We start from the raw sequence: 26,258 nt of genomic DNA, 5'->3' as shown, positions 1-26,258 counted from the left end.
GTTTGCAGATTCTTTAAAATGTACAGTACACTTGGATATCAAAGTCAAAAGAACTTGTTTAAAAGCTGTGCAAGGCACTCTGTCCCAAAGAGTATGAATCATACTACACAGTGTAGCTGTCAAGCCTATTAAAGAGAGAGGGAGAAAGAAAGGGATCACACTTCAGGCATGTTAGTTCTTTATTAGTACACATATTTATCCTGCTTTAACTAAACTTGAAAGAATATAGCAAGTATGTGCAGACCCTTAGTGCAATAAAGGTGTCAGCAACACTGCTTTACCAGTTTAAAATTAAATCGAAGAATCTGGTAAATCTGGCCCCCGTTTTTTCTACCTCATGTCTAGTTGCGATGTTCATGACAGAAGAGTCAGTTCAGATAAGCATCAATGGAACACATTCCTAGAGTAAGGTACCTCATTAGCAATGAACCTCAGAATCCTCATTCGTTCGTGACAAGAAAATCATGATTGAAGACTGGTAAGGATCCCAGGTCTACAGCATTGTTTTATACATTCTTGGAATGCAAGGCAGGGGCTTGTGAACTCTACTTAGCCATAGGTTGTAAGATAGATAGATACATAGATAGGTGAAGAATGATGACACAGTACTAAGCTCACTGAATTTCCTAGCTGGCCTTACAGTGCCACGATTTGTATGCAGCTGATTTTTACCAGAAAGACACTTTATAGAGATGATAATTGTTAATTATTGTTATTCGTGCATTGTTATTCATGCAATTCCTAATGGACATGGCAGCTAGTTTCTTTCAAAAGCTCCAAATTCAGAACTAGGTTCATACCAATGAAGTACTTCAGTCTTTCTAATTTGACAATGGCCATCACACACACACACCCCTCTCTCTCTCTCACACACACACACACACACACACACATCTCACTCCTCTCTCTCTCACACACACAAACACACATCTCACACCTCCCTCTCTCTCTCTCTCTCACACACACACACAATCTCACTCCTCTCTCTCTCACACACACAAACACACATCTCACACCTCTCTCTCTCTCTCACACACACACATCTCACTCCTCTCTCTCTCTCTCTCTCACACACACACACCTCACTCCTCTCTCTCTCTCACACACACACACACCTCACACCTCTCTCTCACACACACACACGTCTCACTCCTCTCTCTCTCTCACACACACACACACACCTCTCTCTCACACACACACACACACACCTCACACCTCTCTCTCTCTCTCTCTCACACACACACACACATCCCACTCCTCTCTCACACACACACACAAACACACATCTCACACCTCTCTCTCTCACACACACACACACACACCTCACACCTCTCTCTCACACACACACACACACATCTGACACCTCTCTCTCTCACACACACACACACACACACACACATCTCACTCCTCTCTCTCACACACACACAAACACACATCTCACTCCTTTCTCTCTCTCACACACACACACACACACACACCTCACACCTCTCTCTCTCTCTCACACACACGGGCCTCCTGACCCTGCTACTCTGTCCTCCTCTGCGTCTCAGCTTGTTCTCCTGCCCTCTCCAAATGAGTGAGCAGCAACAGGGGAAAGCAGCCGCCGCCTCTGCTCCCTCCCTCTTGGCCCTGCAGTGGTGCAGACTGAGCCCAGGTGCTCTGAGTAAATGAAAGGGCAGGAACAACAGTGATGAACAGGAGATGGGGCTACAAAGGAATGCCCCTTGCCTGAAGACCCCAAAACCTGCAGCCGATACTGGATACAGGCACACGTGCTCTATTCCAGAAAGTTTCTATTCTATGTGCCTGTTTATCGCATGGAGACTGTAATGTGACCAATTACAGCAGCTGCTATAACTCACACCACATTCAGTGATCGTGTGTAGAGCCAAACATACCACATTGCCTTTAAGAAATCAGGGGATGTGTGAAACCCCCAAGGATAAAGCCATACCGCACCATTGTCAGGTGACTGCCACATTTAGAATGGGTGAACCAGCCTTCTGAAGGAAGACTCCTGTGGACTCACCCACATCCATAAGAATAAGCCAAGCCAGCATCTTTGTGTTTCAATGGGCTAGCACAATCTGTGTTGATATATAATGGTCAGACTGAATGTCATAGCCACCTTGATAAAGAGCAATACAGCTCTTTCATACAACACCACTAGTTTCCAGGGACTGGGACCAATAATTCCCTTACTGTTGAAAGCCGTTAGCAGCTATCCTCAAAACATGAACTGGTCCAAGTACATTGTAGCTTAAGAACTGGTACAGTGTGGTTCATTTGTAAAGAATCCCAACAGCCATTAAAGCAGCCTTCCCCAACCTGGTGCCCTCCAGATATTTTGGACTCCAACTTCTATCAGCCCCATCCAGCATGGCCAATGGTCAGGAATGCTGGGAGTTGTAGTCCAAGACATCTGGAAGGCACCAGGTTGGGGGAGGCTGATATCTGCAGATAAAATCGCAAGAGGGTAATATTAGTTTTTTCCTGTTTAGTCTAGTGCATTATTTTTATGTGTGAGGTGCATTTCCAATCAATTTCCTTTTCACAGCCTTTGTCTCCTTGACGCCGCCTGACCCTCACATGCAGATCTTTTAAAAAGCTAGACATTCACATAACAGGAAAGTATGTTTGAGACTTATTAAATGCAACAGCCTCTCTAGATCAGTGAAAGAGCTGGATTTGACAGAGTTCCCAAGCTACTTATAAATGTTCGTGTGAATAACATTCTTATTTATCTGCTAATGCTAGACTCATGATACATTAGCACTGAGACAAAGAAAAAGGTTAGCCCACTCTTTACGCAGCCTAAGGCCCTGTTCACTTATTACAGTTCAGTTCACAACTTCTCTGAATATAGACCTGCACACATTCATTTACCACACACACATTTTTTGTTTTGGCCTCATCTGCACTAGATTTCAAATTTTCTGCTGTAACTGAGTACTGATTGAAACCACTTTTATCACACATCTAACTTGCACTGCCTTTACTTCTGGGAAACTTTGGAGGCATGGTTTGATGAAGGAGAACATCTATTTTGAGAGAAACAAATTTCCTCAATTAAGAAAATGGGTGTAGAAACATTTCCACCATCCCCTTATTGGGGTCTTGCTACACCATTTGCCACATTCCTTCATTGTGCATGCCTGCTCATACTGCCTTCCCTGGTCAAAAGTTAGGTGATATTAATACAGTGATATACACAAATTGGGCAATAAAGCTATTGCCTAAGGAAAGTGGAGGAACTCCAGTCCCATAGAATTCTCACCTCTTCTTCCATATCTCTATGGAATTTCAGCCCATCTGATGGAGAGAGTGTCACTTCAAGTTAATTTGCGGGGACGGGAGGTTCTCTTTAAACTAAAAATAAAAGGTGATTTTAAAATTAAAAATAAAAACACAAAAATGAAGTTTTATTCTGTATTCAGAAGGTGCTGAGGCTTTGGTAAAACTTCTCAGGAAGGGAGTGTCGAATGTCAGGAGCAGTTGCCATGCAAACTTCATGCATTGATGGTATTAAGATGCTACTGGAAGTTGAACTACAAAGGAGCAAAAGGAGGCAGGAAGTCTCCAAATGTTGTGGGTCTGAATTGTTTGACACTGAGTTGTTTGATACTGAAGGTTTTGCTGCTTTTATTTTGTGAGTTTAGGTATTTGGTATTTAGTTTTTGGTTTGCAGTATTTAATTTTGATATGGCACTTTTATCGTTTTTATTATTATTTGCTTGTGAGCTGTCTTGAGGCGATTTATGTCAAAGGTAGCATATGAATGAATGAATGATAGACAGATAGACAGACAGACAGACAGACAGAGAGACATCCTGGAAGCTGCTAGGAATATTCTGGAACATTGGTGTCTTCTGACTCGTCTGACCCAACCGTGTTCAGTATGACCTCACTTGTTTAGTAGGGAATTAATCAACTTTGATGTCCTACTCTGTTTATACTATCAACTCTTCGAGAATGGCCAAATCCTGTCAGCTGAGGAAAGCCACAGGAGCAGCTCAGAGTCCAGCATGTCATCAGGGCCTAACTGAAACTGGATTTGAAAAGATTTGTCATTTATTTCCTTTTGAAATTTACCCACATAGGAAATCAAAAATCAACCTGAGCACTGAGTAGATGCATCAGAACCAACTGATATCTTCATAATTTAATTTTTTAATTAAATTAAAAATTATACTCTCCTACCTTTCCTAAAAGGTTCAAGATGGTTTACAGCATAAAAGCAAAAACAACAAAACACCAATATGAAACTCTGCTACATGAGCACAGAACGTAGCAGCATATGACCCCAGAAACATTTGAGTGCATAACTATAATAGATTGTGCTGGGCAATCATATGTTGTTTGAAGCTTAACATTTATGAACTTATCTGCTAAATTCTGGAGTGTGTGAACAGCATCACTGTGAACAGTAATAATACTAACTGTCATGTTGGTGTTTGTTTGTTTGTTTTTAATTAACCACCAAATATATATTTGAATTTATCTGCATTTGTTTATGGGTTTTGTGGCTAGTCCATCTTCTCACAAGCAGTGCCTCAGCATTATTTCTCTGGGCCTGGTACAAACACATAACACACAGGCACTCCGTCCACTCCACTACCACCGCAATCCCTATGTTTTGAAACTGATGCAGATTTAATTCATTAATTACATTGATTAAAGCGAATTTAATTTAATCCTAGTTGAAAGTAGTTTGAGAAAGGCAATGGTTGTCATGGTGAAGTACACATATATTTTGTTTGTCCCATGGTTGCCTCTGGTCAAAGAGGTTTTACCAGAGGGGAAAGTAGGACAACATCACGAGCATTAGTCTCTCTTTCAAATCCCCTTCACCTTTCTTGAAAAAACTATCATATGTCTCCAGCCTAAGATAGCATCTGGATGCCGAGTATAGATGGTTTTATTTTTTATTTTTGCAACTATTATGCATAAAGTTTTTTAAAAAATAAAAAATATTGCCAATAGCAGTATTCTACATCCTGAATTGATTTCTACTCCTATTAACCTGATCTGGAAGGGCTAACTGCAAACATAATAAATATGATGGCTGCACTGTGACATTTCTGCAAATAATCCAGTTATTTCCACATCTCTAAACAAGGAATTATTTCAAATTTGTATTCTGAGTTTTAAACCTCCTGGAAAAACTGAACCCCTGAACCATGCAAGTATGTTACCATGAGCTAGGATAGTAGAAATTACATGGGATCACTGCGGGCAACAGCTGGGTCCTGCAACATATTTGAAAAATGACCGATAATAAGGACCATGAATACTCCCCTAATACCAGTAATAGTAGTGTCAGTTAAGTCACCCTGCTGAAAGCATCTGTTTTATGTTACTCTCTGTTCCTGACTTGGTGGGTCAAAATGGAGAGCAAGGTAATACCAATACAGTAGGCTTCCAAATTCACAGCAAATTAGCTCATACCTAATCTGGAGATCTCAAACTTTCTCTAAAACCTTAAGCCATTATTATTACTACAGTATCATAAAAATGCATGGCATTTTATACAAATCCACATTAACCCCCTTCCTGCAACAACATTGCCACTCAGTAACAAATGTTGATTCCCCACAGCTCAAATAGCTACCTGGAACACATTTTCAAGATCTCCTTGCTAATCCAATTTCCCACTCACCACCCCAAAGCCCTCCAATGAAATTAAAATTGCATTCAATGGTCCTTATACACTGGGGTCCTGCCCCTTGAAATCCGTCATGAGGCTGTGATGAGTAGGATAGTAAGAAGCTTTTTCAAAAGAAAATGTCAATAGGTATTCTTTTGAAGTTAGCTTGACCTGTAATTCCACCAACTATGGAACTGCAAGCAATTTTATAACAAACTCCTTAGTTTATTTTCTTCATAACAACTAGGCAAGTTGACAGGGGGCACTCTAAGAATCCAAGTAAACATAAATATATAAGTATAAAAATCCAATTTTCATGGGCCAAATTATAATATGGAGGTAACTTCTCTTCTTGCAGTAGAGGATGTCTCCACATGCTGGACAAAAACACTTCACACAAATGTTATGGAACTATTTAATTGAAAAGAGTATTTCTGCTTCTAGGAAATACTTTTCTTTCTGGGATTGTGGGGTGGGGGAGATATAAATTAATCTATTCCAAGTATCAAAAGTTACCATATCTTATGACGTCCTAAAAGAAAGAAAAAAGGGCGGGGAGAGAGAATGTACTTCTGTTCCTCTGCTTCTTGCTGTGGGGATAACGGAAGAGTTGTTAAATTCTAAGGATTTCTTAAACTGAAGTTTCTTGCTCCTGAGGACAAGGCTCATGAACCAAAGTTAAAGTCAAAAATTTAAAAAGCAGTGCATATGGACTCAAGAACAATTATGGTTGCACTTACAGGGTTGCTTCCAGACAAGGCTCTTATCGTGTCATTGCTCAGCCTCATTAACAGAATTTTATGGGAGGTCCAGACAATGTTATCTTCCATTGGTAACTCCCCATGTTTTCCCACTGCGTCTTTGATCTTTTTTGTTTCTGCAAAAAAAAAAAATCAGTTAAGGAGGAAAAGGTGTAATAGTTGCACAATGCCTTTTGACTGGCAGTGCTAGTAACTGTTTGTCCAGAAGCACCCCAGGTCTGAACGTTAGTTTGTTCTGGACCAGCCCAAGAAATCTTGGTGCCAGGACAGAAAAGCCAAACAGTACACTGAACACATACACAAGAACACAACAAAATGTTTATGTATTGGATAACTGGCAATTTGCCATTCTTAAATGGTTTCCCTAACCTATTGCCTGAGGTGGCCTCCTCATCCTGCTTAGATAAGCCTGGCTCTTCACTTCCCTTCACTATGGCTGAACGGGCTCCATGTGATTAAGGGGGCAGCAGGGACACATCTCTGGTCCCACTCATAAAGTCACATTACTCCCCATCCATGCCCCCCCCCAGTCCAAACACTGAGCATGGACATCTGCAGGAGGAAAGCCTACATGCACAGGCTTCCATGGCAGCTTGAACACTGTTCCATATGCACAGGCTTCCCCTGGAGCTGGAATACTGGTCTACATACATAGGCTTTCCCTTTGCAGATGTTCGTGCTCAGTGTGTGACTGTCAGGGGACCAGGGAACTGCATGAATTCAGGGGCAGGGATGGCAGCACAGCCCCACTGCCCCTTTAATTGGATGGTGCCCCTTCATGCATGTAACACGTGACAAGGCTCCATAAAAGCAAAAAGTAGAAAGGAGGGAAGCAGTTTCAATGAAAAGTGACGTGGACGGTTTCTCCTGCCAACATGATACCTTCTAGATGGGGACTGCAGTACCTACGCAATCCTTGAGGGATGGAGAAACAGGGACACATTTCACAAATTACATTTGTTTAGAAGCACCCTTGATTTATCCACAATAATGAGCCACTTCATATTTTATACAGAACTGCAGGTACACGGGTATTCAACAAATATGGTACAACACTTAAAACACAATGAGAATCCCAACCCGCTCTCTATCCCCAGCATACATGCTGACAGCCTGTCTGAATGGTCTGAGAAATGGTGTGGACCTTCTATGGCCCCTCCTTCTCTGCTCAGTCAAATCACATGAGCTCCAGAACTCACATAACTTGACACAGCAGATGGGAAGCAAGAGACAGAGATGTGGGAAAGGCTGCCCTTGTCATTTGTTGTGCTGCCTTTTGAGCCCTATGCGGATCCCTCCACGCGCAAGCATTGCACCCGAATGGGGAAGAATCGGTCATAAAGCGTGCATGGGATAGGCATGACCCTAAATATTGGAGTCCATTCAGCAAACCTGCACAAGTGACACCCGACTGGTTGCAGCTCCCTGATGCCTGTCCACCGCCGTTTGGAGACATATATCCAGGGTGGCTACTTATGCATTGTCAAAAAAGAGGGAACGCATCACCAAAAAAGAGAGCAAAAGACGATGCAAATTTGCACAGGATATGCTAATATAACTTTAGGCTTTTTCTCTGTCTAAACATGCATAGGATTGCACCCTTAAATAGAAATACAGTACATCTCAGTGTAGAAGACTGTGACCAGGTGCCTTTTGCGCCTTGCTCAGTCAGGTGCTGTGGATGGGCAACTTCGAGGCCCAGCAATTCCTTCTGGTGGTTCTTTAAAATGGACTTGGGCTGGGCAGCCCTTCAAACTGAGGATGCCTTCAAAATAGGGGACAATCCTCTGGCAGCACTTCAAATACAGGACTGTCCTCTGTAAAAGAGGACACACGGCCACCCTCTTTCACATCCTGGGTCACTCACTGCTGGTGTGCATTCTGTGCTGTGTCACGTCAGAAGAGGTTTAAAATATCAAACAGCCCTCAGGGCAGACTGCTGCAAACAAAGCCAGAAACAAAATTCTGTGCAGCGGTGTTTATGGATTGTCATCCCAAGGAAAGGGCTGCTGGGGGGGGGGGGGCGTCTTTACCATCACTCAGGCCCCGAGTCCATCTGCAGCTGCTTCTGCCTCCTCCTTCCGGGCTTGGAAATGGACTGTGTCACCAACTGCCAGGGACCGGAACAAACTCCCCGCCAAACACACACACACACACACACACACCCCAACATATCCCTAATTGTATTGCACCTTTGCAGAACTTTTAATTGTAAATTGCTCTGGGAGCCAATCTGGGCTGAAAAGCGTATAATATACATATAATGAGCAAGCACCACCAGCGTTTCAAAAATAAGGACATTTTTTAAGTATCCATGTCCATTTTTAAGAGTTTTTGTGAAGTATTAGCAGTAGTTTCTAGCTAGTATGTTTTGAAATAAGGAGCATCTATCATGCATTAATGGGGTGGAGGGGGAGACATTCTAGAACTCAAGTTCTTGGGAACAAAGGCTCATCTGAGAACGTATTTGCAACAATAACAAAATATCTCGATTTGAACCCTGCTGTTGTATGGTAGCCAACGCTTTAAAAAAGAACAGACCCGAGGCCCTTGCTTTCTCCGGCTGCTACTTGCTACTCCCTCTGCTCCTCTAGGGTTTTGTTGGTTTGTTTTTGTTTTAATAATCCCAAGGGTTTCCCTTTCACGCCTTCACACTCCACATATGGCTCTTCTCACCCACATCCTGGCTTGAGCTCGGACGACGGCTGCTGCAGCTGCTTCGCGCTGGGGAAGCCACGCCTGTGCCGCCTCCCCTCCCCACCCTAGAAACTGGAGCCACCGGCAAAGTTTACGCATAGCCGCACGCGACAGGCGTGTGGCAGCAGAGAGTTCGCAACAGCGGCGCCTGGTGTTCTGCAAAACCCGACGCCGAGGCGGGCAGGTCGAGAGACCGAGAGGAAACTGGGGTGGTGGTTCATGGCTTCGGGATGGCGCTTGAGCGAGCGAAGAGGCAAGCAGAAAGGAGACGCCTTCAGAAGGAGCTGCTGTCCTTTGCGCGGTCCGGCTCGTCTTTCTTTCGCCCGTCTTCTAGACACAATCAGCCCTAAGCATCTTGAGTGAGCCGAGGGGTGCACAGTGCGAAAGAAACCGGGGGGGGGGGAGAGAAAGGAGGAAATGAGTCAGCAGCATCCGAGAGTTCAAACTTGGGGGGGGGGGGTAAACGAGCTTGCAAAGTCGTACATCTAGTAAGATGATAATCAAAAAGCAGAAATATCACTCGGGACGGTAATCAAAAGGGAGGATTATCAAACTGCAGGATCTGCAGCTTGAGAGTGTCCCGTGACGATCGCCGCCACCACCCTTTAAAAGAAAAAAAAAATCCAATCATCTTGAAGATGGCGAAGTTCTCGGAGCTGGATACGCCCGCTTTCCACTACGCTGCGCCCTGCCCTTTTTTATTTATTTATTTATTTAAAGACGAGAGCACAATGTGTTTCTTGTTATGGGGCCCGGCTTTTTTCCTTCCTTTCTTTCTGTATGGGTTACATCGTAATATTAAGCTGTAAGTTTAGTTCTGGACAAACAATCTCTTGTTGCATCCCTGGGATGGGGGGGTTAATGAATTCCCACAGATGATGTTTCCCAAACAGTGATCGGCTTGTGACTTGATTTCCAGCACCGTGATGTTGTGTGTGTGGAAGGGGGGAGGTCAGTACAGAAAAGCGCTTTGAAGGGGAAAGGCGCTGCCTACAGCAGGATTGTTTCTGCAAGCTAATTGTACGGAGTGCAGCTGCACAAGGCTGGATCAACAGTAATACAAGGCGGCGCAGACTTCCTGACGCCAGCCCTGCAGAGCTCCCACCAACACTGGCAATTCCAGATTGTTTTCCAGACCTTATCTCTCCCTAGTTAATTTCTTTCTCTCGCTCGCTCTAATTTTGGGACCGGAACAAAAGTAACAGGGAAATCATTGGCGAAAGTAGAAAACGCTGTTCGAGATCAGTTCACTTCACAGATTTCTGTAACAATAATTCGCGTGTTTTCATTCTTCCTCTCCCCCGCGCCCCCCCACCCTCGTTCCCTCCTCCTCTCGCTTTCTAAAAACTTTTTTTCTTCGAACAGATTGGCAACGGGATACAAAAAAAGAAAAGAAACAAGCAGTTGAAAGTCACTGGATTATTTAGCCGGAGAGTTCGTCCTGGCGCATTGCAAGCCTCAGTGTCCGAACATACGAAGGCTGCAATCCCACTTACACGGGAGTAAGTCCCATTGAACTCTTCTGAGTAGACCGGTGTGGGATTGCACTGTTAGTAGATCTAAGCAGAGATACGTGGAATTTTCCAGGGATAAAGTTCATTTGCGCCATAGTTTATAACAGTGGGACTTTTGCATTACGTTCTTGTAGTCTTTCTGTTACATCAATGGGACTGCAAGGTGATTAATATAAAAAAGGGGTGGTTGTGTGTGTGTTTTTATCATTTTTTTTTAAATGCGTGGTTCATCCCCATCTTTTGGCTCTTTTTTCAGGTTAACTAATCCTATACATGCCTACTCGGAAGTAAGTCCCACTAAGTTCAGTGGGGCTTACACCCACGTAAACTGGTATAGAACTTTAGCCTAAGACATTTATTTTTCACTGTGTGTGTGTATGAGAGAGACTCATAAAGCAGCAGCTTGAATTAGTAGATAATGTATTCCTAGAGAACCAGAAACACCACTTGTTGCACTCTTAAAATTACATCCATCAATAGCCAGTTACTCTCTTGTAGTCTTGCCTTTAGCGCCCCCCAAGACGTTCGCAAGCCTCCCCCCGCCCCTTCCAAGAAATAGGTGTCCGCTATTCTTGCGCACGATGCACACAGACGTACACGCCTATGTATTTTTTTTTTGCCTGCGCCACAGAGACGGCCACGATGGCACCATTCATACGTGGGAATGTTTGGGCGCCAGGGGTCATCACGGGGCAGGTAAATCTCTCGGCTGCAGACAAGGGCTCTCGCTGAGGTCATTGCACACAGCGCCCAGAATTTCCTCCTCCGCGCTCTTGGAGACCGGCGCGGGAGGGGAGGGAGAATCCTGCACGCGCTTCCGCGCCCCCGCCCGCCCCCGGCTGCAAGAGCTCGCTCGCTCCGCTGCAGGTGCGGCGGGTGAGAAAGAGGAGCCGCCGCCAAGCTGGGCTGAGCCCCGCAGCAGCCTCCCACAGCCCGGGCCGAGGCCCGGTCTCCATGGCAGCCGCCTGAGAGGCGCCGCCGGCCTGGACCGGGAGGGAGGGAAGGCCGCGGGGCGTGACGTCGCGGGGCTGGCGCCGCGGAGTCGGGCCCGGCCTCTGGAAGGGGGGAGGCGGCGGCGGGGGCGGCCTTGAGCTGGGAAGGGGCAGAGGCCTGCCGCCGCCGCTGCCCTCTCCCGGGCTCAGGGGAGCGCTGCCCGGGCCGGCCAGGCGCAGGAGCCGGGCTGCGTGGAGGAAGGGTGTGTGTGAGTGTGAGGCGGGCGCTATTGCCCACTTACTGCGGGAGGGGAACGCAAAGGAGACGGCGGGGAGAGAACGCCGCGTGGTTCCATTTCCCTCCCCTTGCTGTGTATGTGCCCAAGCGAGCGAGATGCACAGGGGGTTCTTTACACGCACACCTCATACGCCCTCCCCTGCCTTGTCCAGGGGTGAGTGGAGAGCGCAGAAGAAGGCTTTCCTCCCCTCCAGGGATTGCAGCCCTTTTCAAGCGGGTGCCCTCCAGATGCGTGGAACTGCAACTCTCATCATTCCCATCCTGGCTGGGAATGATGGGGGTTGTAGTCCAGCGCATCTGGAGGGCACAAGGCTTTGGTAATGTATACCTGTGTACACCCCTTCCTCCCCCCCCCCACCTCCCTGTAGCAGCAAGGGTGGAAGGAGTAAGAAACATCTCTGGTCTGTTAAAGGGGGACTGTAGGTATTGATTGCGTACCAGCCGTACATTGCACTAGCCTTTGCCGCTTGATCAAAGAGGACCCTGCAGCTTTGCTCAAGCACTCTGGCTTAGCACCTGTAACAAAATAAGAGGTTGTGCCCATGTATGACCTTAGAGTTGCTGAGAAGGTGCTCATCTCTGCTCCTGTGGTGCTTGGGTGGGAAAGGAAGAGAGGTATGTACTGCTCTTGACTCAAGGACTGGACTAGGCGTCTTTGCACCAGATGTTAAACAGGCTTCTTTTTATGTGTCTGAACACTTGGGGCTGGTACAAAACCAGGACCTAACAAAAGATACATAATTCTACCCATCCTTGGACTCTAGAGCCATCAAAGAAGGGGAGGTTATTTCTCTCCCCCAGCCACTCTCACCAACTGACAATCCCATAGAAAAATGCAAAATCTTGCCCAGGCAATAGCAGAAACACTCAAGCCTTAAAATTCAGTGGAGTGCCGATTATGAGGTTTCCAAAGCTATACAATCTACTTCAAATGTAGGTTGCAATCTTATGTGCAATTACATGAGAGTAAGTCCCACTGAATACAGTAGAATTTCACTTCTGAGTAAGCACGCATAGGACTGCACTACTACACCAGGGGCACAAGCCTTTTCAGCCCGAAGGGCTGCATGTGATGCTGGGTTGGGGACTGCATGCGTGTGCATGCATATACATGGACGCATATACATTCCAGCAATCTACATTTGGATCTCTGGAGAATGAAATGAGGAGTACAGGTGGCAGGGAATTTGCGGGGGGGGGGCAGGGTACCCTTGGGAGACCACCATAAAGGCTGGGGGGGCACAGGTTGTATACCTTATATCTGAAGGCTGTAATATACAATATGAACTTGCACTGCTGATGCCTATATCTGGATTCATGGTAAAGCTAGTCACGTAACTACGTACTGCAAACTAAAACAAAAGACACTGCAAACTAAAACAAATTGGAGGTGGGGGACCATTTATTTTTGAAAAATGCTGCCAAATGGCCATGTGAATTTATCCTACATGGTAAAAGGGGGTGCTTCCACAAATTCATACAACTAGAGTTTTTGGAAGACACCGCTTAGAAACCACTAACGCACAAACATGTCTTCTCAATCAAAGAGGATATAGAAGAATAAAGCTATTTAAAAGTGAAAAGAAAATGCTAGAGGAGAGGCATAGTCCAGTCAGAGTTAAGCACTCTGGAATCCCTTGATTTCAGTGAAAAGCTAAGTATGTATTATACAGTGCAATCCTATGCATGTTTATTCAGAAGTAAAACCCATTGGGTTCAATGGGGTTTATTCCCAGGTGAGTGTCTACAGGATTCCTACAGCATTCCAATCTTCCTTGTTAAAATCAATGGGACTCCAAAATATTTAACTTTGCATAATGCTCAAAATGTGTGAGTATTACTGCTAGTATCAAAAAGTACTATTCAACTAGGGCCATTGTTAACCTTCAGCACAGCAACAATTTAAAAGTATTTATGATAATACATTGCTTACCAAGCTTAATATAATAGTAACTGTGTAGATTTGATATTGGATGGGGAAACAATAAAGAACTTTTTTTAATCAAAGGATACAATCCATTGTATTGTATGGTAACATTGTATGGTAACATTGTAAACCATACAAGCTTTATCCACAATAAAGCTGTTCTGTAGCACTGGTTTCAGTAGGAGAGATTTAAGCCTTGAAATAAACCTGAAACTTTGGCTGGCTCATGTCCAAAGTATTTAATAAATGCCCATGTGCCAAATATGATTATTGCTTTAACAATGCTATCTGTTTTCCTTTAAAACTGCTACCCTTCATATTTTGAAACAATTGTAATATATCCGGCCAGCATGCACACTAGCTATGGGTTGCTGTGTTTCCGATTCGAGACCCACCCCCACCCCAGACATACAATAATAAATTGCAGTGATAAATTCTGGTAAATTTGCATACAGCCTAATCCAAATTAAAAACAATAAAGACTTAGTCAGAAAAAACATCAGTTGTATATAACAAATATATATATATAACAAATATATAACAATTAAAAACAATACTTGATCAGAAAAATAAATATATCAGAAGACCCCTCAAACACCAGCTAACTAGTCTGTTGATTATATGAAAATACTCGGTTTTAAGTCTGTGGGTAAGACCTTGTGTATTTTTAATTTTGTATTAGTTATTGTAGGCACTTAATAAAAATAATCATCTCAAGAACATCCTTTTAGCAAAGGTTCAGCTGCGATTCTGCACACATGTTGCTTAAGGCTGCCTTCTGAAGCATGCTTACTAGAGAGCAAGTCCCACTAAACTCAGTGACATTTACTTCTGAGTAAACACACTTCGGATCATGCTGCATGTCTCGTAGACTTCACTTGGATTGCAGCTAAGCAGTGCACTTCTGTGTTTGGTTAATCAGAACTGTGTTCAATGAAATTTACTCCCCTGTAATATGCATAGGATTACAGACTTACGTCATCTTTCTTTTAGCAAGTCTTCAACTACATGAGAAAATATTTCTTTTAAGTCCATAGGAAGCTGCCTTGTACCTAGTCAGACCATTGGCCCATTGAGATCAGTATTGTCTACACCGAGTGGCAGGACTCAGGAGCTCTGCATGGTTTCAGATGAGTCATTCCGAGCCCCTACTGGGAGATGTCAGGAGCTGAACCTGGGACCTGTTGCCTGCCAAGCATATGCTCTTATCACAGAGTTAGAGCTTTTCCTGTAAGTGCATCAAGTAGGAAAAGAAATATAATCTTGTATTGTGGCACTGAAACCCACCATGAAACTGCATGCATCGGGGAGCAGGGAGAATGGGGAAAGAGATGGATGAGAGAGACAGAGTTGGCCAAGGTTCATACACTGGTGAGGGCAGTTGCCACACCATCCTCCACCTTCCCTCCCAAGAACCTGCAAGCTAGCAACTCCCACAATTATACGCATTCACACGGAGTCCACATTTGTGCATTTTCTTTCCTTGAGGGAGTGTCATTGTGGAGCCCCAGTTCACACAGTTTGGAAACATTGGGGAGAGGAGCAGCACCCACCTGTCTTCACTATCCAAGGGTTGCTGCCACCAATGTATGAACTAGGTCAAAAGACAAGAATTTGGGAGGGTAGCGTGACATCCTCTTGCGAACTGTTGATCGGGGTAGATTCTGCATGCACACATGTGTGCGCATGTTAGAATTTATCAGCCAAAACATTTTCTGTACATTCTCCTTAAACTGCTATTTTAAGAGCTAAACCTGGCTATTGGCAAGGATTTTTAACGAGTTTATAACAAGGGCACAAGCGCCAACATTTGGGTGGAAATGATGAAGTTAAGGGAAGCAGCTACAAGCAACTGTAGCCCATGAAGAGGCTTGGACTCTCTCAGACACACCAAAAGGTGAAGGCCAGACTCCAATCCAGAGAACACTAAGGACAAGGGAGGGATATCTTCCTGGGCCCTCCATTCCTACCTATACATGGGTATCTTCCTCAAAGCCAGTACTAGGAGTATAGTCATAGTGAAATGCATTTTGGGCAGCACAGATACTGCAAAACAACAACAACAACGCCCACTCCCAGACCTAATATTAAGAACTAGTAGATTGAGTGAACTTTCATGTCTGTTAAATATAATGATCCCAATGGAGTGGTACAGTGATTTGTTCTCTTCACTGGCAGAATCTCTTATGAGAATATAATAGCGGTGAAAGAGCAACTTACATTTCATATTTGAAATATTTCTGGCAGCACTGGCTGCAAAGATCGGTATCTTCAGCAAAGCTGCACAGATACAAACACAGCAAGCATTCATATTTGTCACCAGGATTCATTTATGTCTAATTAATTGCCCTATATGCACTGAAGGAACAGAACAGGAGCCTTCGTGGCCAATAGATATATATGGGTGTTCTATATGCACATTAGCCTAATGATTCTGCAATTAATACCACTGTTCAGTTAGCGCACTTGCGAAACTAAATTACTGCATCATCTTGAAAACTTCTGGATTCAAGTACTAAGCTGCTGGCAGAGAGAGAAGCCTTCCATTTGATCTTGCCTGCTTGACAGATGTGCTTGACTGAATTACAGTTACCCCTTCTGCAGTGCCTCTGTTTCCAGTATCCTGTGTTGTCTTTTGGCAAAAATCGGTATATATAAAAGAATCAACGGTTCTGATAAGTATAACATTAAAACTGCTCAAAACCTCTCTCCCTTTGTTAGAACTTCGACTGCAATTCTTTAACCTGGAGCAGTTGTCAACCCCACTGCTTCAAAGTGCGCCGTGACTGCAAGTCTTAGGACAATCGGACTTAGTTGCAACAACACAATATGCCAGCAGACAAGAGGGGGGAGTTGCTGTCACTTCGCTTACAGTGCTTTCTTCTGTTTCTCCCCTTCCTTTTGATACACAATGCATCTAAAACCACCCTTTTTTATTTCTTCCGTATGCTGCCATCATTCTCTAGGGCAAGATGGGTGGGGTGGGGTGGGGCAAACGAATCAGTATACCATTGGCTGGGGGTCTGCGCCTTGGAAGAAAGCCAGCCTGTTATGATCTGATCTGGCTCTTCGGGATAAAGATGCAAAAAAATAAAACAAGAGCCGCTTCGCTTCTTTTCTCTCCCAAAGTCCTTTTGCAATTGTACTGTACTCCCTGTACTGTCTATTTACTACCCGCAGCTGTGCCTGGAACACGCCCCCCCCTTTCCCCAGATTGGCTCAGAACGCGGAAGGCCCGGGCCCTGTCTCAGGCTCTGTTTGTACCAGTGAGAAGTGCCTCCGCGCCTGACGGACATATTCAGGGCCTCCAATAGCAGCGCGCACAGCCTGGATTTGTCAGCTGCAGGACGTGCAGTATAAAAGCAAGAACAGGCGACTTCGCCTGCATTCTGACGGCAGACCGGGCAGCCGCAGAGAGGAAGCGACAGGAGGAAGTGAGGCAGAAAGAAAAAGAAAGGCGAGCCAGCAAGATTTCCCCAAGCCGTGTACCGAGTGTGTTTTGTGTGCCCGGCTCTTCACCCTCCTTCCAGCATGAAAGCATTCAGTCCTGTGCGATCCGTCAGGAAAAGCAGCCTTTCGGAACACAGCCTGGGAATATCCCGGAGCAAAACCCCGGTGGATGACCCTATGAGTTTGCTGTACAACATGAACGACTGCTACTCTAAACTGAAGGAGCTGGTGCCTAGCATCCCTCAGAACAAGAAAGTCAGCAAGATGGAAATCCTGCAGCACGTTATTGACTACATCCTGGACCTGCAGATCGCTCTCGACACGCATCCCAGCATTGTCAGCCTCCATCACCAGAGACCGGGACAAAATCCTTCCTCCAGAACCCCCCTGACCACCTTAAACACAGACATCAGTATCTTGTCGTTACAGGTAAGGGCAGCCTTCTCCTTGATGGACTCCTGACTGGCTATTTCCTTGTATCGTATCTTAAGTAGGGCTTGATCAACGGCAGTACTGTTGATCCGAAGCTGCGTAGTTTTTGTTGGTGTGTGTTTTTAAAGGTGGTGACTGGGGGAAAAGGAAAACGCATGATGTAGTTTTGGTTCCGTATCCATTTTAATGTCATCCATTGTGGCAAATGGTAATTCTTGTTGGTCATGCTCATTGACCTCGTAATCTGAAGTACTTCATATGCCTCCTTGAACTGTTAAGCATCTTAACACCACACTCTCTTCTCCCTCCTTCCCCCATTGCAGGCAGCTGAATTCCCTTCAGAGTTAATGTCAAATGACAGCAAAGCACTTTGTGGCTAAATGAATCGGTAAGTGCTCAGTTCCTGAATTTTTAAGAGTATATGTATGATCCAAGTCTCCCAGTTGGTGGTGTGGAAGGTGTATTGGGGGTGGACGGTGTCTGACTGGTGTTCAGAAAACATACCGAGAATTGCCTAAAAATTGCACCATACTGAGGATTTAGTTAAGTGACAATTAAACTACACAATACATGTTGACTTCTGTGTATGTAGCACATTGTTTACTCAAATGTTTGTTGGATATTCAGGGACAGCCTTTGAAAAGTTTAATGTACAGGGGCAGTGAAACTGATGTTCTGGAAACAGGATTGATCCTGGGACCAGTTAAACAACTTGTAACTAAACAATTGCTTCAGTGTCTTATCACTGCAGAGATTCAAATACAGATTGTATGTATAGGGAATTGGGTTTTCTGCCAGTTCCCCCCATGTCCTGGCATATTTATTTCAGAGAGTGTGTGAGTGAGAGAGAAAAAGCACATTTGCGCGCGCATGCTGCATCTGGACGCCAGGGTTTGCCCAATCTTTGAGTGTTTGGTTAAATGTTCAAACTGTGGCTTCCTCTCTGGCGCCAGTCTGTCCGGATCTCTGCCCTGTTAGCATTCTTCTAAATATGCCTCTCTTCAATCTTTTGCAGGTGTTTGCTGACTTTTTTTTTTTTTTGCACAAGAAGAGACAGCTTTTTCTTTTTTCTTTTTTTGCAAGCTGCTGAATCTGACTTTCAGCGGTATCTGGAGGGGGAATTCATATCCAATTAAATGAACACTTCTAAGAAAAAATGTGGACACCACTTCCCCTGTTCTACACCATGGACTAATCTTAATTATTTATGAAGAGACTTTTAAAATGCCCTTTCCCTAGTTGGAAGGCTTCATTTATATACTATTCCCACAACGGGGAACGAAATGAAATGTAAAAAAACTCTTAAGGAATTGCCCATATTAAAGCAGACTTTGCCTTTTTTTTACCTCCAAAAGGTGGAGCGTGAGTACTAGAAGGATTTAGTATTCAGTTTTTCAGTGAAGTCTTTGTCAAAAATTATCCTCTTTTGACATAAATGTAGGACTGAATGCTGTGTATATATTTATATATATGGGAATGAAACTTTGAACTCTGTAATTAGAGTTTTCTTGTATAGTAGCAGAAATGTACATTTCTGCAGAAAGTGTAATGATGTACGTAATCACGCTGAACTTTTTATAAAAGTTTAGTTGTAAACTTAACCTTTTTATACAAAATCAAAATAAATCGTGTGTTTATTGAACAGTTTGCTTGCTTTATTCAGTTTTCTGGCTTTGATCAATTAAAACAAAGATAATTTTTCACTAAATGCCAATTAAAATATATGTAGAACATACATAATGGAAATGCCCCAAAATGAATCCTCTTGTAAGTTGCTAAAAAAAAGTCAAATGGCTGATCAATCTGCTTGTGAAAGCACAGAGGAGGAACTGTTTTAAGTTGTTCATTACCTTGAGGAGGATGTTGAGCTTTGGCAAAATCAAACTCAGCTATTTTCTCTTACGTTTGTGTTGATTGGCTTTATGTGTACTTCTCAAAGCAACTACTCCAAACTCTGGTAAACTTGCTCTTTTTTGATAATTGTGTATAAACTAAGATTTGCAGATGGCTGTTAACTTCCCCAACTGCTCAGTTCCTGTTAAAATCCTCTTAATGCAAAAGCTGATGAAGTAAAGTAACTAAACTTGAAGTTTACATGAATCCATGCAATATTTCAAGGAAAAGGGTATTAGTTAATCAGTTGCAGCAGCAGCAGCAGCTTCCCTATATGACTAAGCTGTTGAGAAATGAAAGGCACCCTCATGTTATTGATTAAACCTTGGCTGCTCTTAAAGCATCACCCCTCTCCCTCTAAAAAGAATTAAGTTGCATTTTAAGGCTGCAATCCTGTGTACAGTGAGGATGTCTAAATCCCATTACATTTCATAGACTTTAAGCAGATAAGTATGTGCAGGATTGCAGCCCATATTCTGTCGGATCTCTCTACCTCCACCCCCTGATTATGCCCCCATAATCTTGTCCTGTCTGTAACCCCAGCTTTCTCATTCAGAGGTACTCTTGGCAGCAGTCACACTACGCTTGTAAGCTAATGGGATGTGTTCAGTTCCCCTACAGTTCTTAGCACACTGTCTTAATTTCCCACTGTAGCCAAAACGCAAATGTGTTCAGTAGAAGCATCTGCGGCAGGCTGTGAAAAACCATTGCAAGGTTTTAGGAAAGAAGTCGCTCTGAGGAACGTGTTACTGGGCACCTGGGGGTGAGGCTGGGATTTCTGTGTGCTGGGGACTCTTACACTGAAATACAGAAGCCTCACCTGAGGCCTGTAGCACTTTTCACCAAAGAGAACAGGTGTGTGGGTGGCGCCACACAGTCTGCTGCAGCTGTCTTTCCTCGCCCTTGACATCAACTCCATCCGCAGAGACGGGAGGAAAAGCCAGCTCTGATCTGTTGTTGAAAACAGAAGGTGCCCTGACCAGTGAGCAACACAGCTGTCTCAGAAGGGATCAGAGCAATCTAAGCGGGAAGAGAAAGCTCAGCCACTGTCCCTCTTACGCTTCACCACTATTTCTATCAGATGAGTGAGGACCTCAAGCCTTCAATGTACAGCAGATGTGCTGTACCTTTCATGGACAAAATTCCACTCTTCCCTAAACAGCAAAAGTACTTTCACTAGCAGAACCTTACAAGTTTATTCACATTGGTGAACTTTTCAAGTGTAAAATACGTATCAGGAGACTATTTAATATGCAAACATTCCCTTACACAGTATTTTGGCAGTTCAGCAGAGCAACCCAAATAGCGACTCATAGTTGTTATCTTGCTTCCCTTTTCTTTGAAAGCAGTTGTGGTGTTGCATCTAATATGCAAATTTATTAACATAGGCAGAACACTGTCTTTTAAGACCATCAATGGCTGACTCATTAATAAAGGGAAAATTATAACAAAAACATGGAAAACTTTTAGCAATTGTTTACAACTTCAGTTTTGAATACTTTTGGTTTACTCATAACACATCCTAAATGCAATTTAGTGTTTCAGTGAATATAGTTATTTGAATTCACTGGTTTCTCACTTCTAGTGTTATCATAGGGCAGGCGAAGGAACTGAAGAGAATTAACATGAAATCTAGACTTGTAAACACCCAAACTCTCTCTGCCTCATACCCCATTTAACTGTAACAGCTGTCACTTAAAATTTTCTATGTACACCTTTTTTATCTTCTGGACTTCATTAGTTAAACAATCCATCCGTTAAACAATTTCACAGCATTTTCAATAGAAATTGAGACTTTACATTTACTTCTGTTGTGTACTTGCATTATTCAAGATTGTCACACTAAAACACACTGCAGTGTCATCCAACATTTCACAGAAGGTACAAGTGTTATATAAACACAGGGGCATATTCTCAGACCTGCATTTTTATTTTTTACTTCAGATTATTCCTGTTCTGTTGTTGTAATCACCACCATGGATCAGAACCAGAATTTAGATGGAAGTGACTTTAGGGCACCATTAACTCAATATTTTTTCAGATTAGTTAATCTGTGGGTTTACTCTCAGTCACCACTATAGACAGAACTCAAGGCAAGATTATGAAAAGTGCTTAACATTTAACTATATTCAACATAATCACACTTTTGCTCTTATAAACAAGATGGCAGAAGCATGGAAGCATGAAGATGTGTGTGTGTTTTTCTTACCAAGCAGGTATTTGATGCCATATTAGGCATACTTGAGAATCAATTAAGCAGGACAGTATTGTCATGATCACTGAGATCATTGTCACAATACAGATTGGTGTATTGTGTACCGCATAATTAAATGATAGAATTCACTTCCACAAGATGTGGTGATGGCCACCGATTTAGATTTAAAGGAGGATTAAAGAAATTCATGGAGGATAAGGCTGTCAATGTCTACAAGACTCCAGGACCTGAGGCACCATGCCTCTCTCTCAATACCAGTTCCTGGTGACCGTGAGCAGGAGGCTGCCATTGCCTTCACGTCCTGCTTGTCAGCTTCCCATAGGCACCTGAGTGGCCACTGAGGGAAACAGGATGCTGGGCTACATAGGCCTTAGGTCTAATCCAGTAGGGCTCTCTTAGATTAAACAAATGATTTCACAATTTAAAAGCCTTTTGGAAGAGTGGGAAAAATTCCACCTAACAATTTTGTCTTGTTGTGAACAAAATGGATGGCAATCAGGATTAACTAAACTTTATTAAGCAACTGTGAGAACCTGCTTTGCACAAGTTTCAGAAGGAACAAAGAGCCAATAATTTTAATTAGAGTATAATCTCCTAAAGTCGCTGGGACCACCACCATTCATATTTACAGACTCAACAATGAAGGCAATGTAGAGGTAAAGACAGATTTGGAAGTGATGTAGGCTAAGGTTAGCTGGAAATAATATTCCTCTATGACAACATTCATGCAGTATAAGCCAGTCTCATAGACTGCATCCATAAACTTGAGTGTCAAGTTCAAATTGCAAAGTGCCAAAAAAAAATTAAGGGAACTATCCAGTCACAAGTTTTGGGTTCCTAAGAACTTGCCAAAGCCCATCAGAAGGCATAAGAAAACCCACCTCGTCATTGCAAGGATTCTTATATCAACTGTTGGGTAGATAAGAGACCTGCACTCTGATGTATAACTGTGAAGAAATGCATATTTAATATTCCTATTTTTGAGTTGCATTCCATTCATTCCAAACACTTTTGATCCTCTCTTAACTCTCTGTAGGGAGTGAGTGCCACCTTCTGGCCTATGCACAGAAGACATGTTCTATTTTAAAAATTGGCCTATTGTCTTTACAAAATAGACTACTAATACTGTGATGTTTTATTTCAAAGAGGAATTGACTGAAGTCCTCAAATTCAGTAAATTTGGAAATTTGAATTTAATTATTAAGGACACACACACACAAACCCAGTTTGTGATTTTATAAGTGTTCAGCAAATTAACATTAAAAAGCAAAAAGGAACGGAGATCCTCCTTTTAACAGATGAAATAAAGAGCATGCCTCATATGCCATAGAACCATGACATGTAGAAATATGGGGGCAGTGATTGCACAGGCATAAGGGACATCTTCTAATTCAAGTCCTCCATGAACTATAACCTACAACGTAAGAGCAACCAACAGCAGCCGTTCCAGCTGGACACTAGACGATTATGTAACTTTCATAACTTCTAAGAACTGGTACCCAAATTGGCTTGTGTTTTCTCTTCCCATTCTTTCCCCTTTTTAATCATATTGGTTAAGATTGTGAGTCTGCTGGCAGGGACCATCTTCTTTTTAATCTCTCTGCAGCAGAAGTGTGAAACCTCAGGCCTGGGGGCCAAATCCAGCCCTCCAGTGTTCCCCAGATGGCCATGCCATTCCTCTCCCCCCACCCCTTTTCCGCAAACACACACACACACACACCCTATACACACAAAGCAGGCAAAACCCACACATACTGAATACACTAACACACACACTGCAAAACACCCAGGCAAAATACACACCCCTTTAGCCCCATAGTATACTCCCTACCATCCACCATCAGACATTTTCTACTTTTCTGGGCAGCTGGGCATGCTTCAGAACAAAGTGCTGGGCTGCAGCCATCCACCATTATTTTCTAAGGATGCCTCTGGGCCCACATGGGGCCCAGAAGCATCCTTGGAAATAAAAATGGTGCGGTGCTGGAGAGACGGACTTCACTTTGCAGCATGCTTGCTTCCCAGTTTTGGATTGTTTCTGGTTGCACTGACAATGGGTCCCACTGGTGCACAGGCAGCACTGGATACTGCCCAGAGATCTGTAATTTCCTGGATCCATGTTTAAAAACTGGTGTTACATTGGCTAGCTTAGCCTTATGTTAAGTTGCATCTTTTTGTTAAAAGTTCAGCAATCCTACATGAGTTCTTAAAGAACAGTGGTGATGATGCCATATGGCTCCAGTTCTTGTCAATTTGCAATACATTGCTCTAAAACTTACGGTTCCTCAAGGTTGTTTACTGGTTCTTTAGACGACGTCATGATCCTCCAGTTTCCCTTCTGTTTTTAAACAGCACTTTCCCATTGTTGTTTTTAGAGTGGGGAAAATGGGTTATTATTTCTTGAAGTGAAAGAAAAGGCATTTTCCTACTTGTGTAATTGCGATATTCCACTATAGCACAGCACCACAGGTTATGTAGTGGAAAAACAGGAAAGGAAAAGCTCTTTATGTAGGGTTTAGATCACAATTCTGCGACAAAAACAGAAGTAGATACAGCAATTAACAGCCTCATGTAGAAAAGCTCTAAATGTCCCATTGCAGTCTCAACTTGAGGCACTAAGGCTGCTCGCTAAACAAGCTTAAGAGACTGCAGTGGGAGAAAGGAATGTAAGCAGTGTATTTGGTATCTGGGACCTAGGGCTCTCTGTGCCATTATAGGATATAATCAAGACTTTGAATTGATACTGTACAATAATAGGAAGCCAGTATAGATTCTAGTAAACTGTGATATGCTCCTGCTTGCTCTCTGCACAATCAATAGGAGGGTGGCGGCATTCAAAGCTTCCAAACTGCCATCAGGGGCAGCCCTATGAGGAGCACAATACATGTTTGAAATTACAGAATTTTGCCAGCACAATCCTGTGTGTTCTGGATCAGTACAAACCCTTCCTTTGTTTACTCGTGTACATAGGAGCATTTGCCAGCAATTAGCACAATTTAGGGTAATGGTAATTCAGGTCAACTATTGTCACAACTTTTTCAAAGCAGATGTGTTTGAGGCTGCAGGTCTATTTCCATTGGCCTTTCAAGCTGCAGACTTCCCTCAGTATTCTCCCTCCTTCTTGAAGAAAGCAACCGCACACTGGATAACACAAGTTCCCACATAGATGGGGCAATGTTTGGGGAAGAAGGAAGTAGTGGCAGGTATGAAGCAGGAATTGTCAATGTTCAGACAGCAAAATGTCTTCTGCCAACTTTGAGGGAAAGTTTCCTGGCCTGCCCAGTTATTTTATCAAGGCAGAAATTCCCATTTAAATCTGGAAAATGTAAAGCTTCTCTGGACCAGATATAACCCCAACAAAGAGGGAGAATAAGAGAGAGAGAGAGAGAGAGAGAGAGCATGTGTAGAATGAAGACATCTCTTTTTAGTGATCTTTCCGACACTTAAAGGGATAGGGAAGGATTTTTTAAGCAGCAGCAAGCTCTGCAATAACCATATATCGACAAACGTCTTTGGCTCTGAATCTTAGAATGGCTATGGCTCCCAAGTCTTTTTTGAGGTTACGGTGGTATCAATCTTTTGAGTATTTGACCAGGGAAGGCCTGCTGCTAAAGCCCTGCATCAAGGTTCCCAGTCTTTGTGTGCTCTACTACCCCACTCCCACAACATCTTAACAAAGGACTGATCCTTTGCCCCAGGCATTTTAAAGAGGTAAGCAACAAGAAACCCTTGAACTGTCACCAGCAAAAAGGCCCCACATTCATACATTTGGCCGTTGGCCTGTTTATCTGTATGGACACAGCAGATGCCCATGAATTGGATGGGAAAGAAGAATCAGATTATTCAACCTGAGTTTTCTTCTATGCCGATTGGGAGGGGATTGGTCACAGCTGCTGTGTAGAGGAAAGCCATTTTCCTTCATTCTGTGCTCAACTTGGGCAGATGGGTGCCTCCAGAGCTGGTAAAGAAGGAATATCTATTGCCAGTATATTTATGCTTCTGAGCTCAAGCCAAAGTGGGAGAGGGGTCCCACTGAAAGGGACAAATAAATCTTGCCATCTCTAAGCACGTGCACACACACACAGCGCTGAATGAACAGCGGAACTCCAGTGTCAAAAGAAGAATTTTGATTCCTCTTCACCCTGAGTTAAGAGAAGCAGCTGCAATGGGAGAAACCCTAAGACCATCTTTCCTGGCTAAGGCAGAGAGGGAAGTAACTGATAGGGGTCAAACCTGGAGAGATTTAACTAGAATCCATCCAAAGAGCATTTGGGAGAAATGAAGCTTCTGTCTGGCCGACAGATACTGGCTTTGTTCCTTCCTAAAATTCTAAAGGCCATCTTTTTTCATGCTTAATACTTATGAATCACACGATTATTCCATATATTCCACCTATCTTTGAGATTTTGCCCACATCAGTGCTGTGATCAACAAAAATTGTAAGGATTGCGTGAAATCATAGAAATCCTTCTATTTAAACACAGGGCATCTA

At 43.4% G+C, this 26,258-nt stretch overlaps 1 protein-coding gene across 1 annotated transcript; it reads left to right on the top strand.

Annotated features, from left to right (window-relative positions):
- The first annotated feature begins 17,160 nt into the window (after positions 1 to 17,160).
- Positions 17,161 to 19,300, top strand: ID2 (inhibitor of DNA binding 2). The gene is made up of 3 exons (XM_084826688.1): positions 17,161 to 17,655; positions 17,982 to 18,046; positions 18,674 to 19,300. The coding sequence occupies exons 1-2, from the start codon at positions 17,308 to 17,310 to the stop codon at positions 18,036 to 18,038; spliced, it is 405 nt and encodes a 134-aa protein (XP_084682814.1). The 5' UTR covers positions 17,161 to 17,307; the 3' UTR covers positions 18,039 to 18,046; positions 18,674 to 19,300.
- Positions 19,301 to 26,258: the final 6,958 nt, after the last annotated feature.

This window comes from Heloderma suspectum, chromosome 1 (assembly GCF_057233095.1).
Source record: "Heloderma suspectum isolate Gila_16-S chromosome 1, 16-S_ref, whole genome shotgun sequence".
NCBI classification, from domain to species: domain Eukaryota; kingdom Metazoa; phylum Chordata; class Lepidosauria; order Squamata; family Helodermatidae; genus Heloderma; species Heloderma suspectum.
The sequence above is the reverse complement of the archived record's forward strand: the minus strand, read 5'-3'. Positions and strand labels throughout refer to the sequence as shown.

Bases quoted from the DNA above. Each gene is read 5' to 3' on its own strand.
- ID2 (XM_084826688.1), top strand. From the start codon at position 17,308: ATGAAAGCATTCAGTCCTGTGCGATCCGTCAGGAAAAGCAGCCTTTCG. The intron at 17,656-17,981 runs GTAAGGGCAGCC...CCCCCATTGCAG, and splicing joins TCAGTATCTTGTCGTTACAG to GCAGCTGAATTCCCTTCAGA.